Source organism: Molossus molossus, unplaced genomic scaffold (genome assembly GCF_014108415.1).
Source record: "Molossus molossus isolate mMolMol1 unplaced genomic scaffold, mMolMol1.p scaffold_m16_p_2, whole genome shotgun sequence".
NCBI lineage: Eukaryota > Metazoa > Chordata > Mammalia > Chiroptera > Molossidae > Molossus > Molossus molossus.
In genome coordinates this window covers 122,327,420-122,344,319 of record NW_023425355.1, presented here as the reverse complement: position 1 = coordinate 122,344,319, position 16,900 = coordinate 122,327,420, and the positions used below count along the sequence as shown (strand labels likewise).

General features: G+C 38.5%; 1 protein-coding gene across 1 annotated transcript in view; it reads right to left on the bottom strand.

Moving 5' to 3' along the window:
* The window catches only part of DMD (dystrophin), a 2,326,146-nt gene that overhangs the window by 1,498,569 nt on the left and 810,677 nt on the right, over positions 1 to 16,900 (bottom strand). Inside the window, exon 17 of the mRNA XM_036270045.1 lies at positions 16,096 to 16,271. Within this exon, the coding sequence (XP_036125938.1) occupies positions 16,096 to 16,271 (176 nt within the window). The remainder of the gene's footprint in view (positions 1 to 16,095; positions 16,272 to 16,900) is intronic.

Here is a 16,900-nt window from a genome sequence, read left to right as displayed (position 1 = left end):
TCAAATAACAGCAAAGGATGTTAAAATTTCCAGTTATAATGAAAACCCTATGCACTCTTTTCACCACTTTACATGGCACCTAAAACCAAAAAAAGACAAATGAGAAAGGACAACTGTCCTCAGTTAATGTAACCTGGCTACATCAACCATCCTATCAAATATTCCATTTCCCTTATGTTTGCGGGATTTTCTTTACAAGCTTAAATGTATTTCTAGTCTTATATGTGTAAGTTTAAGCACATCACTCATAAAATAGTACATTTCAGTACAGTTAAATTTGATGATTCCAGATTGCGCTGAAATGCATCTTTAAAAGATACTAAAAAATCAATTTCTGTGTAGTTTACCTTGTCCTAAAATATGCCTATTTAACATGTGTTTCAAAATCTGCATTCTTGTCCAAAACAAAATTTGTCCTTAAAAGTGTGCTCCTTCTTCATTGTTAATTATAGAAAACCAATAATGTTTATTGTATATTAAAATACTGACTTTTAAAATACATGTCCTTGGATACAAACCCAGTGAGCTAATATTTTTAAGCTATAAATGCAAGAAAACTCCAGGAGTTATCTGGCATTGACATTCATCTTTGTATTTCTAGGATAACTGATTGCAGTAAACAGAATAAAATGCCTACAAAAATATTTCTTCTCTCCAAAAAGTAAAACTTAACTAAGCTATTTTGACATCTGGTACATAAAAATAACTTTAAAATAATCTTTTTACATTAATTTTGGAACAAGTATTAACCATTTAAAAATACACTGGTAATATTTATTTCTAAATTGTGATATGGGTTTAAAAAAGAAGTCACTTTTATATCTTCTGTTAATATAACTTTCAGGGAAACACACCTTAAAAACTAAGGAAATCCTGCCCTGGCCAGTGTGGATTCAGAGGTTGGAGGGTTGGCCCATGCACTGAAGGGTCATGGCTTTGATTACCGGTCAAGGGCACATACCTGGGTTGCAGGTTCGGTCCCTGGCCCAGGTCAGGAGGGCACATGAGGGAGGCAAGCAATCAATGTGTCTCTCTCACATTGATGTTTCTCTCTCTCTCCCTCCCTCTCTCCTTCCTTCCCATCCACTTGCTCTAAAAAAATAAAATAAAATAAAATTCAATGGAAAAAATGTCCTCTGGTGAGAATTAACAAAAAAACCCACAAACTAAGGAAATCCCCAAGATTCTAAGTTGTCAGAATCAGCTATATTAGAGGAATTCATTATAAAGCCAAGGAATGTGACAGAACATGGACATGGGCAAACATTGTATGACCCAGAGGATTGGCAACACAATGTTTCTAAGCCGCAGATGCCTAGAACCTATTTTTCATTTTCAGTAAATTGAAAGTCCCTTTGGAACACAGTTCTGTGCAAGAAAATCACCTTAACACGGGTTAATAGAAATATTATCTTAAGTGATAGATGAAATCTTGTCATAGCAACAAATCTATGGTCTTACAATGTAATATGTTCAGGTTGAAAACCTTGAGCCATTTATTCGAAAATCAAATTTGATGTTTATTTAAAATGATGAAACCCGAAAGAAAAGCTGTGTCTGTCCTTGTGAAAAATAAACGTGGATCGCTAGAGGGCGCAAATTCCCTTCCACAGATTGCTTGCATCCTCAATTTAGCTTCTCTTTTATTTTCTTATCTACATAAAGATAACATAGTGACAAATGGATTTTTCATGGGAATTCTCTTACAGAGAAACATAAAATGTCCAAAGATATAGATTAAATGGTGTAAAAAGAACATGTTAGTAAGACACCCTCAGATGCACAGCTAAAATGCCTTCAGCCCTTGTAACACACACACACAAAAGTATCTTGAAGTCATAATACAAAGATTCCCTTGAGAAAATGCCTTCCATTTGGAGAGACATGCTTAATCCAAATAATATTTTAGCATTTTCTGAACTTTGTAACCCAGTAGTTTTCCCCCAGTTCATTAATTTCACCTAATTTTTGTTTATATATAGACACTCATGCTCTATAAATCTGCATGATTACAACCCTGTACCATCTAGATTAAGTTTTTAAGTGTTCATTTTACATTCAAATTCAAAGGAAAAATATCATTTTAAATATCATGTTCATGTCACATGCTTTCCTAAAGAAAAAAATTAATTCCTCTCCACAATAACTATGTAGGTCATTTATTATCATCTTCATATTCATAGATAGGTCATGAACAGATAGATTTAGGAACCTGCTTTCTTTTCTACACATAGTGAAGCATGGAGTTAAGATTCAAAACCAGGTCTGTCTGAATCCAAAGATTTCCACTACACTACACTTATTTTCCTTTGTAACAAATGAAAGTGAAAGCCTTTTTAAAAAACATTAAGGAAAAATCAACACGCATTTCCTGTTGGTTGTTATATAGTAGAGTCTGATGGTTTTTGGACTGTGCCAGAACTTGAATGGAGTCTCTAACGCTAGTATATTAAGTCTGAACATGTTTATTTGCTGAAAACTATGACCCTTAGTTGCATAATTGATACCCTCACATGGCATTGTAGTATTTTTCCAGTTTATTTTTACTTTAGTACCTTTCTTAATTTCCTAAAACCCCAAATTTCCAATCTATTGATGCATTTTCTGGCTTCAGAACTAATACTAAGCAGAGATGACAATCGTTGTTCCTTATGACATACAATGGGGTTAAGATAATGGTTAGCACTAGAAGTCTTGCACTTGGAAAAATAATTCAATACTATGGGACTGCCACTTATATTTTCTCCCTCACCTAGAATCCAGTAAGTCCCTACCCTTTACCTGTCCATTTGGATGCTAATTTCTACATAAGCTTTCCATGCTCAACTCTCAAGCAAAAAATGAGCTTTTCTTCCTTACGACATTTCTAACATTTCAAAAGTACTTCTTCGTAATCTAGTTTATGCTCGAGTATAAGCTTCCTGAGGGAAGGACTCACTATGATTCACAGTTATAGCAATCGGAGGGCTTTATGAGTCATAGCAATCCATTAGATATTAGTTGAATGAATGTAAAAATTAGCCCGAAAATTAATGTTGCTGTCACCATGTTCTTGAAATACTGCGGACGCACACTGAGTACAGGAGTGATAAAGAACCCCTCCACACACTGGATGGTGCCTTGGACCCTGTGGGAAGCAATTTAAACTTTAAATACTCTCAGTATGAAAGCTCGCTGAGTTTAAAAGACTTCAACATGCTTTTATGTTGTGGGTCTTTAAAGTTTAAATCAGTTCCAGTCAGGGTTCAAAAACTAGTGCAATGTGGAAAGCCATTTAAATCTGACGTGTACTTACTGCCCCACTGCTTCTTCACCGGCACCATGAATTGTTTCAATCCATCTACTACCTTTACTGAGCATAGCTATAAAATTTAGTTAGTCTGACCAGCGTGGTCAGTGAACTGAGCGTAGTCCCATGGACTGCGAAATCCAGGTTCGATTCTTGGTCAGGGCACATGCCCAGGTTGTGGGCTCGATCCCCAGTAGGGGGCGTGCAGGAGGCAGCCAATTTATGTTCTCTCTCGTCTATGTTTCTATCTCTTTCTCCCTTCCTCTCTCTCTTAAAAAAAAAAATCAATGAAAACATTTTTTAAAAATTTAGTTAAAACACAAAGCAAAAGTCGCTGGTCTACAAAGCTGGAATCTTAGTCAGCTCAGGCTGATGAAACAACATACCACAGAGTGACTTACACAACAGAAATTTATTTTCTCAGAGTGCTGGAAGCCAGAAGATCAAGTGCCAGTATTGGTCAGGCTCTGGTGAGAGCTCTCTTCCTAACTTGTCACTCTTGTCATCTTGTCACTGTGTTCTCACACAGCAGGGAGAAAGAGAGCAAGCTCGCTGATGGCACTTTTTCTAAGGACACTAATCTCATCATGAGGGCCCCACACTCATGACCTCATCTAAACCTAAGTATCTCCCAAAGGCCTCCTTTCCAAATACCATCAATTGGCCACAGGAGCACAGGAGCCAGGCATTATTTCCATTTGCATATGGTGACATAATGTAAAATGTGTGTTGATTTACCTTTTTATTTCTAAGGCATTTTAACAAGAAGACAGTTCTGACCAAAAAAAAAAATACTTTTTCAATCAGCCATAAGCAAAGAATTGTTCTTCCATTGTTTTGGGTAACATGTAGGATTATTCAATTTAAAAATCCACATAATTATTAAGCACCATTTTCTGGTACTATAGCAAATATTCTTTTCATTTATTTCTGACAACAACACAATTATGCGTTATTATTTCCATTTTCATGGTGAAAAACAAATAGGCTCAGAGTGGTTTGTCAAATTCCCAGAGATCATAAACCAAGAAGTTGAAACATCAAGATTCCAACACAGATTTTTCTGGAAAAGCCAGAATTGCCACTAGGACTTTTTCCAGAAGAGTCCTGGAGGCCTATCTGTCCAGAGAGAAGACATTAGAAGAAGAATACCCTCAGAAGACATCAAAATAAGAATATGTTCTATTATAACACAAATGTGATAAGGAAAAAAATCTGTTCTTTCTTTAAATTGTTTTTTCTTTATTGATTTTAGAGAGAGAGGAAGGGAGAGGGAGAGATAGAAACATTGATGAGAGAGAACATCGACTGGCCGCCTCTTGCATGCCCCCCACTGCGGATATGACCCACAACCTGGGTATGTGTCCTGATCAGGAATTGAACTGGTGACCTCTTGGTGCATGGATTGATGCTCAACCACTGAGCCACACCAGCCGGGGGGAAAATCTGTTCTTAATCAATAACCAGAAACTCAACTTTCTCCTGGGGAGAGGATATATATACATTTTTTACCTAAATAACCAAGAGTGTGGAGGAGAGACTGTTTCATGACAAGACCTCTATCTGGCCCGTGAACTGGACCCAGGCCAGGATGGAGATTGCTTGCCACAAACACCCCCTTAGAGACTGTCTGATCACAAGCAATGTCCATTCTGACATAAATCAGCACCATTCCCCTGCCTCCTGCTCCTGCTGTGTTGGTTCCTAGAACAGGCTATTGTCCTGACCTGGTCAAGCACGTCAAGTAGTACCCTATACCTGGTAGTGGTCACATACTAGTACCTGTGAGTATCCCCTCCCTTTTTACCATGTACCCTGTGACACCTGACAAGCAGCACAGAGGTTATTCACTTTGTCTTAGGTTAGTTTCCCTGAGTAGACTGTTAATTGCCAGACTGGAGTGGCCTGCCTCTTTCTTCAATCTCTCCCTACCCTCCACTTATGGAGGTATATTTCAGTCTTAGGGCTTTTCCCTTGGTCTGCATGTACTAAGAAAGAGACATAGATAATGTATCATCGAATTGTACACTTGGAGATACAAATATGCAAAGTCAAAATCATTACAATAAAACCTATATAATTGTATTAACCAATGTCACTCAAATACATTAAAATAAAGTAGTGGGAAATCCCAATAGTTTATCGATTGAACAATAAAAGATTGCAAGTAAAAAAGAGAGAGACATATGTATAACACAATTTCCCCAGTGCGAGGACAAACAAGGAAAGTCATATGAATTCTATTTCAGAGAAGAGAGAGATTCTGTAAGATTGAGCGACTTGAACATAGTCACAGCTTCCTGGTGTTGCCTTACCATCCTCTGCGCTGCTTCCCAGTTTCCCACCACCTTCTTAACCAATTCCTTGTATTGGTTCCTCTTTCTGAAACACCTAGAGTGTTTTCTAATTTCCTGACAAAATGCTGATAAATCCTCATTTAATATCCCAACAATAAATATTACTGGATACTACCATAGGCGAACTTCTGAGTTCAACACTGGAAGTCTAGAATTGAAAAAATATATATATGGCTCCTGTTCTCAGAAGCTAACTGGAGATCCAAATATGCAAAATCAGAATCATTGCAGTGAAATTTTGCAAGGGTTCTAATGGCTGTTTTAGTGAGGCTGAGAAATGCATGGACAGTTGGATTCCCAGAGAGAAAAGGTAGTTAGCTGAGGGGCAAGAAATGTGGGAATGAGCCAAGGTACAGTAATGAAAAGGGAATCTTAAGTAGGGAGAACAAAGAAACGGAAGCTTGGGGGAGCAGAGAGCATGTGGAGATCAGAAAGCAGTTAATTAAAGCCCAAGTGGAGAGCAATACCACGAAATATGCAGTTTGTGGCCGGTCTGTGAACTATTTGGTAGTAGTCTGTGACCACAAAAGTCACCAGAGTATAAATCAACTACATTACTATTGCATCTGATTTCTTTTTCATTGCAAAACTTTCTTGACAAAGGAAGCAGTGCATTAATTTATATTCTGGCTCAAGCTCCTTATTTCATTGTATCCTGGTAATAAACAGTTTGCAGACTGTTTTGACTAGCACTGGTATGTTTTTTTAAAAAAACTGGGTTGGGGAGAAGATAGTGCAGCTGGAGAGTTAGGCAGCTAAAGATCAGAAAGAAATTAGTGCTGTGCATTTCAAGAATTATGGGCAGAGGAATGATCTAATTAAAACTGCATTTTCAGATATCCTTTGGGAGGCTGAGAAGAGTATGGCTAAGAAAGGTGAAAGAGCCCTGGCCAGTGTGACTCCATTGGTTAGAGCATCGCCCTGTATACAAAAAGGTGATGGGTTCAATTCCCAGTGAGGGCATATACCCAGGTTGTGGGTTTGATCCCCAGTTAGGGCGTGTGCAGGAGGCAACCAATGGATGTTTCTATCTCACCTCTCTCTTCTCTCTCTCTCTCTCTCTCTCTCTCTCTTTCTCTCTTCCTCTCTGGAATCAGTTTTTCAATCCTCACCTGAGGACATTTTTTTTTCATTTTTTGTTCAGATAGAGCAGGAGAGAGAGAGAGGAAGACAGAGAGAGAAACATCGATGCGAAAGGTACACATCGAGTGGATGCCACCCGCACGACCCAACCAGGGCCGGGGACAAACTATAACCGAGGTACGTGCCCTTAGTGGGAACTGAACCCGGGTCTCTCTGGACCACAGGCCGACGCTCTAACCGCTGAGCCAAACCGGCCAGGGCTGGAATCAGTTTTTAAAAAGTAAAAGTAAAAGCAAAGAAATCAGTTAAGAATTTCTTGGAGAAAATTATCAGACCCTGAACTATTGGGAAGGGCAGTCTGGATGTAAAGAATTAAATTACAGCCCTGGCCGGTTTTGCTCAGTGGTTAGAGCGTCGGCCTGCAGTATAGAGAGACCCAGGTTCAGTTTCCGCTACGGGCATATACCTTGGTTGCAGTTTGTCCCCAGCCCTGGATGGGTTGTACGCGTTGCAGCCACTCATGTGTCCCTTTAACGTCAATGTTTTTTTCTCTCTCTCTCTCTTCCTCTCTCTCCCTCCCACTCTATCTGAACAAAAAATGAAAAAAAAAAAATGTCCTCAGGTGAGGATTAAAAAAAAAAGAATTAAATTACAGAGAATTTAATAGGTGTATTTGGAAGGATTTAGTGATGTGGCCAATATGAGACTACGTACTGTGAACTGATGCATAGGTTGGTTGTTCACTGCCTGAGTCCAGAGGGTTCTGTTCTTAGAAACTATGCTGCAAATGGCCCTCTCTTAAGTTGTTCAGTCTAAAGGGCAGAGTCACACCTGAGACTTCAGTAAGAAGTCCAGGGGTATTTACATACCCAACAAACCTTTGACTGACACCTATATAACAAGCAGGAGGGAAGATGAGCAAGAGAGATTAACTTGGAAATCATCACGTATAGATGGCTGATAAAGTCAAGATTATAAATAATAGTGTCCTGAGAAAGAACATGTCATTAGAAGAAAAAGAAACCAAAATTTGAATTTTGTGGAGACTGACATTAAAGGGATAAGGAGAGGAGACTGAGAAGACACGGTGAGAAAGCCGGGAGGAGAAAAGAAATAGGAGAGAACAATGTTCCAGAAACTTGGGGAGAGGATATTTTCAAGAAGGGAGTAATCATCTCTGTCAAGCACAGCACAAAGGTCCAGAAGGATGAGAACTGAAGAGCCACCTGGGGAGCCAGCAATTAAGGACTCTCTGGTGACCTCACGAAGAGCAGTGTCAGTGCTTGTAGAGTAGGAGAGGGCAAAACAAGAATCAGAAGTAAGAGAATAGAGGGATTTTAGATCGCCTGAGTAAAAAACAACTTTCCTTGGCATTCAACTATACTTCTTTTATTTTCTTTTATCCTCACCCGAGGGTATTTTTACATTTATCTCCATATAGAGTGGGAGGGAGAGAAAGAGGAAAAGAGAGAGACAGAAACATCGACGTGAGAGAGACACACCAATTGGCTGCCACCTGCATGATACCTATTGGGGCCAGGAGGAACCACAACCAAGGTACACACTCTTGGCCAGAATCAAACCTGGGACTCTTTGGCCCGCGGGCTGATGCTCTAACTGCTGAGCCAAACTGGCCAGGGTGCAACTATGCTTCTTTTAGATGAACAAATGTGACTACCATTTTCTTCACTCAGGAAACAAACAAAACTGTATATGATACAGTCCTGGGAATATGGTCCTATCTTGCTCCCTGATGGCATCCCTCTATGCCTTGTATTCTGGAAGAGTTCATTTTCCTACAACTGCTGCAGCTAGACATCCAGAGCTGGGAGTCATATTTGATAAGACCAGTTGCCATTACAGTGCATTTCAGTGGAAACATGCATTGGGCATCTACCATATAGAAGACCCCCAGTACAGGTCAGGAGTAAAATATGAACTCTGGCCCAAGGAAGCTTTCAGTCTAGTGGGTAAAATAGGCATATCAATAGATCACATCCACGAGAAGCAACAGAGGTGTCGCGAGACAGAGCAGTAGCATCACTTAGCCTAGCCTGGAGTAGATGATTCCTTTCATCGGGGCTGGTTTGGGGAAAGGCAAGCAAGAGTTGGGCTATAACTGACATGATGCTCTAGTGCATTGATTTCAAACACAGCAGCTCTGAACCAGCAGCATCAGCATCGTCTGGGAACTTGTTAGAACTTAAGATTCTCAGGCATCACCCCCTACTGAGTCAGAAACTCTGGTGGGGACCAGTAATCTGTCTTTTAACAAGCCCTCCAGATGATTCAAATACATGCGAACCACTGTTCTTGTGCAAGAGTTCTCAGAATTGAAGGTTTATCACAATGATCTAGAGAGCTTGTTAAAGATTCTAGGGCCCATCTGTAGAGTTTCGGATTCACCAAGTTTCGGGAGGGTCCCCCAAATTTGCATTTCATATTTTTCCTTTCAATTTTATTTTGTATAGGTTTCATGTGTACAATCGTATACTCTGCATAGTATTCCCCTTAATATTTCCAGTACCCCAAATCTGCACTTTTAATAAGCTCCCAAGTGATGCTGCAGCTTCATGCATGGCACTATGAATGTCTCTGCTCTAAATGTTCGCTGGTTGCTTAGCAGGCCTCTAGAATTCACATATCTGCAAAACACATTTCTTGATTTATATGACAAAAGAATTTTAAGAACTTTAAATGGATGCTTACGTTTTTGGAATATTTGAGGATGGTTTGTAGGTTTCTCTTCTTCACCAAAAATAATTTCTAAACTAAAATTGGAGTCGATGACCAAGGTCATTTGACTCTAACACATAAAAAGAAGCAGGACATTGCAACTATAACCAAAATGGAAATTAGGGAACTGAGCACCAGTCCTTATTTTGCAACTGAAAGCAAGTTATTTAACCTTTCTAGACCTCAATTAACCTGTAACTATGGACAAGTCTAGAGTCTAGTCTCCTTAGGTATAAGAAGCAAAATTTTATTTTTCTGGACTGTAAAAGGGGAAAAACATTATTACTGAGACGAACAACTCAAGTCTTTTAGGATCAATTTAGCATATAGAAATTTTTAAATTAGTTCTTACACACATTAATCATCTAATTACATTTTGCAAGTAAAGTGAAAATGTTCTAGTTTACAGTTTCCAGATTATAATTTGGGAATCAAAGTTAAAATAAATATCTAACACAAAAATCGTTTAGGCATTAATCTAATAAAATTGCAGAAAGAGAGGTCTTATCTTACACTTATCTAACTTCCTTCCAAGGATGTGGCATAAATTAACATTATTGAGTCAGTATGTGCAAGAAAGAAAAATTAAGCTGAAAATGAAAAATAAAATAATAATGCAGGTCTGTAATTGTGTAGGCAGTTTATTCTATCATTTAGTAAACATGTGGTGAGAGTGTCAGAGAAAGAAAACTTTAGCCTTGGTTTACCTAGGAGAAGATAAAGAGACTAGGTGAATTTAGATATTTCTAAATGACTCTATAGTCTTTCGCAGTCAAAGATACTCATTTGTTAACACTGTACTTGAGAAAATTGTCTACAATGAAATGGCATTTACTTTAAAAAGATCCAATTTGCCATTGGTTTCACCTGGTCGATACAAAAATGTAAATAAAAGCTTTTGTAAAAAAAAAAAAAATCTCTTAAAATAACTGCTACATGATTAGAAACGAATTCTCTCGATAAATTCCAATTAACCAGATAATAGATCTAGTTTTAGCCTAGTCTGTGTTCCATACTCTGATAATTACCTATAGGTAAAATAATATCACTGAACTTCGGGGATAATTTACTATTAGAAATAATTACCTTGTGACCCAAGGTCATCAAACACTTTTGTATATCTTAGTCTAAGGAGGACAATTTATGCAGTAAATATGACAAATGCAGAAACCGTGTAATTATTAAGAAATAAATTAAATGTACCTTAGATAATTAAGAAACTATAATATGGTACAAAGCTGAATTTTAAATCCCTTAATAGTTTTGAGTAAATAATGATATCTTAATGGGTAAAATTAGAATTACTAAAAATTATTAGAATGTGCATTTGTTTATTACTAAAAACAATTCCATAAAGAGCTAGGTAGAATTCTTAAATACAACCGCAATATAAAATTTTAGTTATCACAGCTAGTTGAACTGTATTATTTATTCACTCTTTCAACAAATATCTGATTATTTATTATATGTATGACACCATATATGGAATCTAAGTAAAGTATAAAGATGTATAGTAACAGGATTCTTTTGTTGTGATTGGTGACGAGAACAATTTATGTGGGTGCCTGGCTGGTGTGGCTCAGTGGTTAGAGCGTCGGCCTGTGGTCCAGAGAGGCCCAGGTTCTGTTCCCGCTAAGGGCATGCACCTTGGTTGCAGTTTGTCCCTGTCCGCCAACCCATGCACCAAGAGGTCGCTGGTTCCATTCCCAGTCAGGGCACATGCCCAGGTTGTGGGCCCGATCCCCAGTCGGGGGCATGCAGGAGGCGGCCAATCGATGTTCTCTCTCATCGCTGTTTCTTTCTTTTTTTGTTTTAATCCTCACCCAAGGACATTTTTCCATTTTTTGTTCATATAGAGTGGGAGGGAGAGAGAGGAAGAGTGAGAGAGAGAAATATCGACGTGAAAGGGACATATCACGTGGCTGCCTCCCGTATGACCCAATCAGGGCCAGGGACAAACTGCAACCGAGGTGCGTGCCCTTAGGGGGAACAGAACCTGTGCTTCTCTGGACCGCAGGCCAACACTCTAACCACTGAGCAAAACCGGCCAGGGCTCTGTCATTGATATTTCTATCTCTCTCTCCCCCTCCCTTCTTCTCTCTCTCTAAAATCAATAAAAAAAAAGTTTTAAGAAAAAAGCCCTGGCCGGTTTGGCTCAGCGGTTAGAGCGTCGGCCTGCGGTCCTGAGAGACCCGGGTTCGGTTCCCGCTAAGGGCATGTACCTTGGTTGCAGTTTGTCCCCGGCCCTGGTCAGTTGTGCGGGTGGCAGCCACTCGATGTGTTCCTTTCACATCGATGTTTCTCTCTCTCTCTCTGTTCCTCTCTCTCCCTCCCACTCTACCTGAACAAAAAATGGAAAAATGTCCTCGGGTGAGGATAAAAAAATATATATATATATGTAGGTGACATTAAGGTATATAGCAAAAAGAACATATGCAATATAATTTACTGGCTAAAAGAATTTGGAGAATCTAGACATAAAATCAGAGAAAGAACAATATTGAATACTTTAAGAAGGGGCTCGGTTTTTTGGTGGGGGCTACTGCAGTTATGAGGCTCTCAAGTCAGGAGGGTCAGCATAAAAGTGAGATTTTAGATATATTAATTTGAGGCAGATTAATCTGAAAGAGGGGCAAGTCTTACCACCGTGAGGTATACGGCTGAAGTAGTGGAGTTGACAGTTGGAATGATTAGGAAATGACTGAAGTGATGTTACTTACCCAAAAATATAATGTAACTAATTAAAATAAATAAGGAGCAAGGTCAGAGACAGAAATGGAAAAGTGAGGTGTTGTTTTAAAGGGGAAAACGAGGCTCATTTTTGTTATATTCATTAACTTTTGGAGGATGTTTATGATGGGATTTTTTGCATCAATAGTACATGACCACCATCTCCACCTCCGCCACTGCCGCCACCTTAATTACTACCACCATTTCTACCACCACTGCCTCCAACACCATCAGCATCAGCTTGACCACCTCTATCACCTCCACAACCTTCATCATCACCTCTACCTCCACCCCATTCACCGTAACCAAACAAGAGTCACAGCTATGGCGTATACTGAATTCTTACTAACTTTCAGGTACTATATTAAATGCTTCTTACTTAATCCTTACAGTTAGCATTTTATAATATGAGGATAGTGAATCTGAGGCACAGATATTCAGTAATTTGCCTGGAATCTTAAGCTAGTAATTAAAACAGGCACACTTCAAACCCGAGTAATTCCGATTTCAAAGTCCATGCTTTTTCCAATATCTGCTCCTCTTTTAGAAACAAAGGCAATGAATTATAATAAGTAAAATATGTGTGCAATGTATGAGTAACTAGATTTGGTTAATTGGAGGCAACAACTGTTCGTATTTGATAAAAATAAAATTGAACCACTGGCTAGACGCAGAAGTAGAAGTGCCCAGATCCTGGCTTTAAAGATATAAAAATGAAATTTGAAGAAGGGAGTCAGATACAAGCTATAAGATTTGGGAGTCATTCACTAGAGCCAGACTTGAATCAATGAGAGGAGAAAATTCAGATAAAAAGTCAAAAGGGCAAAGAGATGGATTTGTGAGACACTACAGTAGGAATTAGGCAAAGGGAGGAGAATAAGTCAGGAAAGAGTGGTAGGGGCAGAACCAGTAGTGTGTCAGAAAAGCCGAAAAAGGAGATAGTTTTTTAAAGATTTTTTTAAAAGATCAGCATGTCAACTTTAGTCTTGACAATTAAATGCTAGCGGTTCTCACATGAAACAAGAGGACACTAGCCACTATGAAGCTTTAGATCATATTGGCATGTGGCCCATTATAATATTTTGACCAGATTCTATCCAGTAGACAATTACCACCTACTGGATTTAATCGCTCCTAAGCGTTTGCTCAACTGCTTTTTTTGTTCAGTCTAAATGTATCAGTCTAGAGCAGCGGTTCTCAACCTGTGGGTCTCAACGAAAGGGCATTGAACGACCCTTTCAACCCTTTCACGGGGGTCGCCTAAGACACAACAGTAGCAAAATTATACTTATGAAGTAGCAACAAAAATAATTTTATGGTTGGGGATCAGCACAACATGAGGAACTGTATCATCAAAGGGTTGCGGCATTAAGGAAGGTTGAGAACCACTGGCCTAGAGTCTTATAAAGACTGCATGTTGTTGTACCATCAAAATCAGGACGCATTTGAGAGTGAAAGTTGGTGCACGCTGGAACAAAAGCTTTAATCAGAATGGGTTCAGGCAAACCAAGACATAATATCACCTTAGTTATATACTTACTGAAGAAACACTTTACTACACAATCCACACTCTGCAGTCAGGCTGAAATCCTGTCTCTGTAGTTGGGTGTAAAAAGCGTTAGCTTTTATTTAAGTAATGCATTCTTTTTGTTCCCCCTTGGACATCTCATCCTAGGCAGTTACGGAAACTGCTGAGCATATGTGATACAAACAGAATTTAAGAGTCAAAAAATCTCACCACACTAGCCACACTTTCTGAACACAAAAAGTAATCATACCACACTTTTCCTAACCAAATGCATTCTTCAAACAGAAGCCAAGAATAAGCTTTTGAAGACAGAGAATGACATGAGTCAACTGGCCCTGTTTATTTCTATACTGGGAGACTCCTGAACACACTGGGAGGGGAAGGCAATTAGGTTTCCACATTGCTCTGGTTGGAAGATTGTTGGAGAGCTGCTGGGTTGTGGCAAAAGATCCATAAATCTATATGCCCACTAAGCACTGTCTTTAGACACATATTTAACATGACATCCAATTAGTTTCCATGCAACTACGATTAATAAAAAGAAAATTCATTAAGAGGTTTACTGATTTATTTTAGCCATTATGTTCTTTCTCCATCAATGAATGTTAAAATTTCAACTACTAGCATGAGTAGACACCTTGGAAGTTATTGCCCCAAATAGAATGCTAACATTCAAAGATTCTTGATAATGATTTGACTAGAACAAGGGTCAGCAAAGTTTTTCTATGAGGGGCCAGATAGGAAATATTTTAGGCTTTGTGGACTGTATAGTCTCTTTGACAACAATGCTGCCTCTGTAATATAAAAGCAACCACAGATTAGCCCTGGGTGGGTGGCTCAATTGGTTGCTGGTTCCCAGACACCACAAGGTTGCTGGTTCAATTTCCAGTCAGGGCACATACCCAGGTTTCTGGTTCAATCCCCAATCGGGGCACATATGGGAAGCAACCAATTGAGATAGATAGATAGATAGATAGATAGATAGATAGATAGATAGATAGATAGATAGATAGATAGATATCAATTGGTTGCCTCCCATATGTATGTGTGTGTGTGTGTGTGTGTGTGTGTGCGCGCGCGCGCGCGTGTGTGTATCCCCTTCCACTCTCTCTAAAAATCAATGAAAACATCCTTGGGTGAGGATTTTTTTTTTAAAGTAACCACAGATGATACATAAATGAATGAGTGTGGCTATACTTTCACATCATGAAATGATCTACTTTTGATTATTTTCAACCATTTAAAATGTAAAAACAATTCTTAGCTCATGAGCCATACAAAAACTGTCAGCGAGCTGGATTTAGCCCACAGGCTTTAGTTTGCTGACCCCTAGACAAGAGGATTCACTCAGCCAAGCAGACACAATCAAGGAGAAAGGCCCAATGGTTTACTCTGCAATTATGAAAGTAGGTTGTATGTCACGGATTAATAGAGAAATACTGAAAGTTCCGAACAGTGTATGTAAATAGCTTCTCTAGGTGTTGTTTTTCTTTTGCCTAGAATATCTGACACTCTTTTAAGATATGTGTTGTTCTTCTCATATTTCTATACCCTTGTATATACAAATTCTAATGTCAAGTGTCCTGTGCATTCCTAAACATATGCTGCTTAGAAACATAAGGCAGATTTTAATGTTCTTCCTCAATCTTAGAATTATAATAATTGGAATGAAAATGAAATTGTACCATTTTTATGCATTTTCATGCTGGTTTTGCATTTATGAAATTTTATTCCCATCGCTTTAATATATCCACTGATTTACATAATACCTAACTTTTCTACAATGTCTTGTTGAGAATATCCACAAAAAGACCAGTTAAAAATTCCAACACATTCAAGATAAGACTTTATAAATATCAAAGAACAGGAAATCTGTTCTGTAATTGATGACTCCTGATTTAGGATGTGCAGATTGAGACATGATGCTCTCGTAAACTGGCAGAATGGATCTCGTCTATTATAGGTGTACTGCTTCTTCAGGAAAATGTACTTCCTATTACTGGGGGGAAAAACATTTAATGCTAAAACAGGTATTTAAAGAACCAGCAGGTTCTTTAAAAGAAAAAAAAATAGAAACTGTCAGGATTAAAATGCATCCGTGGCAGTTCACCACCCCTGGGTTCCTTCTTTCAGTCCAGAAAACAGTATTTCCATTAAGCCTTCAGTTTTGGTTGGGATAGTGATGGCTTGGGCAAATTTTAAAACTCACTTCAGAATTCTTCTCACTAACTTCACTGACATTACAGGCACCTGAGGCTTCTAGAAAACATTGTTTAAGTAAAACCACTGTCATCACTAGAGACGGAAATGAGTTTTCCTGCTAAACAACCACTCTTTGCTTGAGAATAAAGCCAGGAGTGAAATTCTCTCACCGTTTCCTAATTTCGGAATCCACGATAATCTGTCTCTTCTTTTGGGGAGGGGGTGGTGGGAGTTCCTCTTGGGCATGCTTCACCAGGACTTGTTCCCTCGTAGTCACCATAGTTACTGTTTCCATTACAGTTGTCTGTGTTAGTGATGGCTGAGCGGTGGAGACGGCTTGTGAAATCTGCAAGAAGCATTGAAATCGAGGTCACACATTGCTTGAAAGACTTCAGTAAACACTGCTTGGAGTAGTAAAGGAAAATAATGAAACTGTGCCTGCTTGTTGGGAAACTGATCTTCAGATCAAAATAGCACCAAAATGAACCCAAATCAAATTGTTTTATCTAACTTGTGTTGATTGAAATCACAAAAGAAGGTAATCTCAAAACCAGAAGTAAACTTAGTGCTTCCTCCATTTATTAGTCATGTTATGGGAAACAAAGGAGCAAAGAAGAAAAATAAAGGGTGTCATTCTGACATTTAATTACAAATACTGTTTAAAGTGTTTACAACATTAAGTTAATTTATTAAGATATCCCAGCACCAATCCCATTGTCTGGCACATTGTAGACGTTTATTAAATATGTTTGTTGAATGCATCTTTGATTATCATATATAGTGATCATTTATAGTCTAATATTTTTAAACAAAATTATTTGAACTTCATAATATATGACTTTTTATTCAAGTAAGTGGAGTGTCCTTTATTTATTTATTTTTTGGAGTGTCCTTTTAAAATTACAATAAAAGTGCCTATTAGTCCAGAATTACTTGTAAGCTGAATGATACTCAAATGCTAAAAAGCACACTATT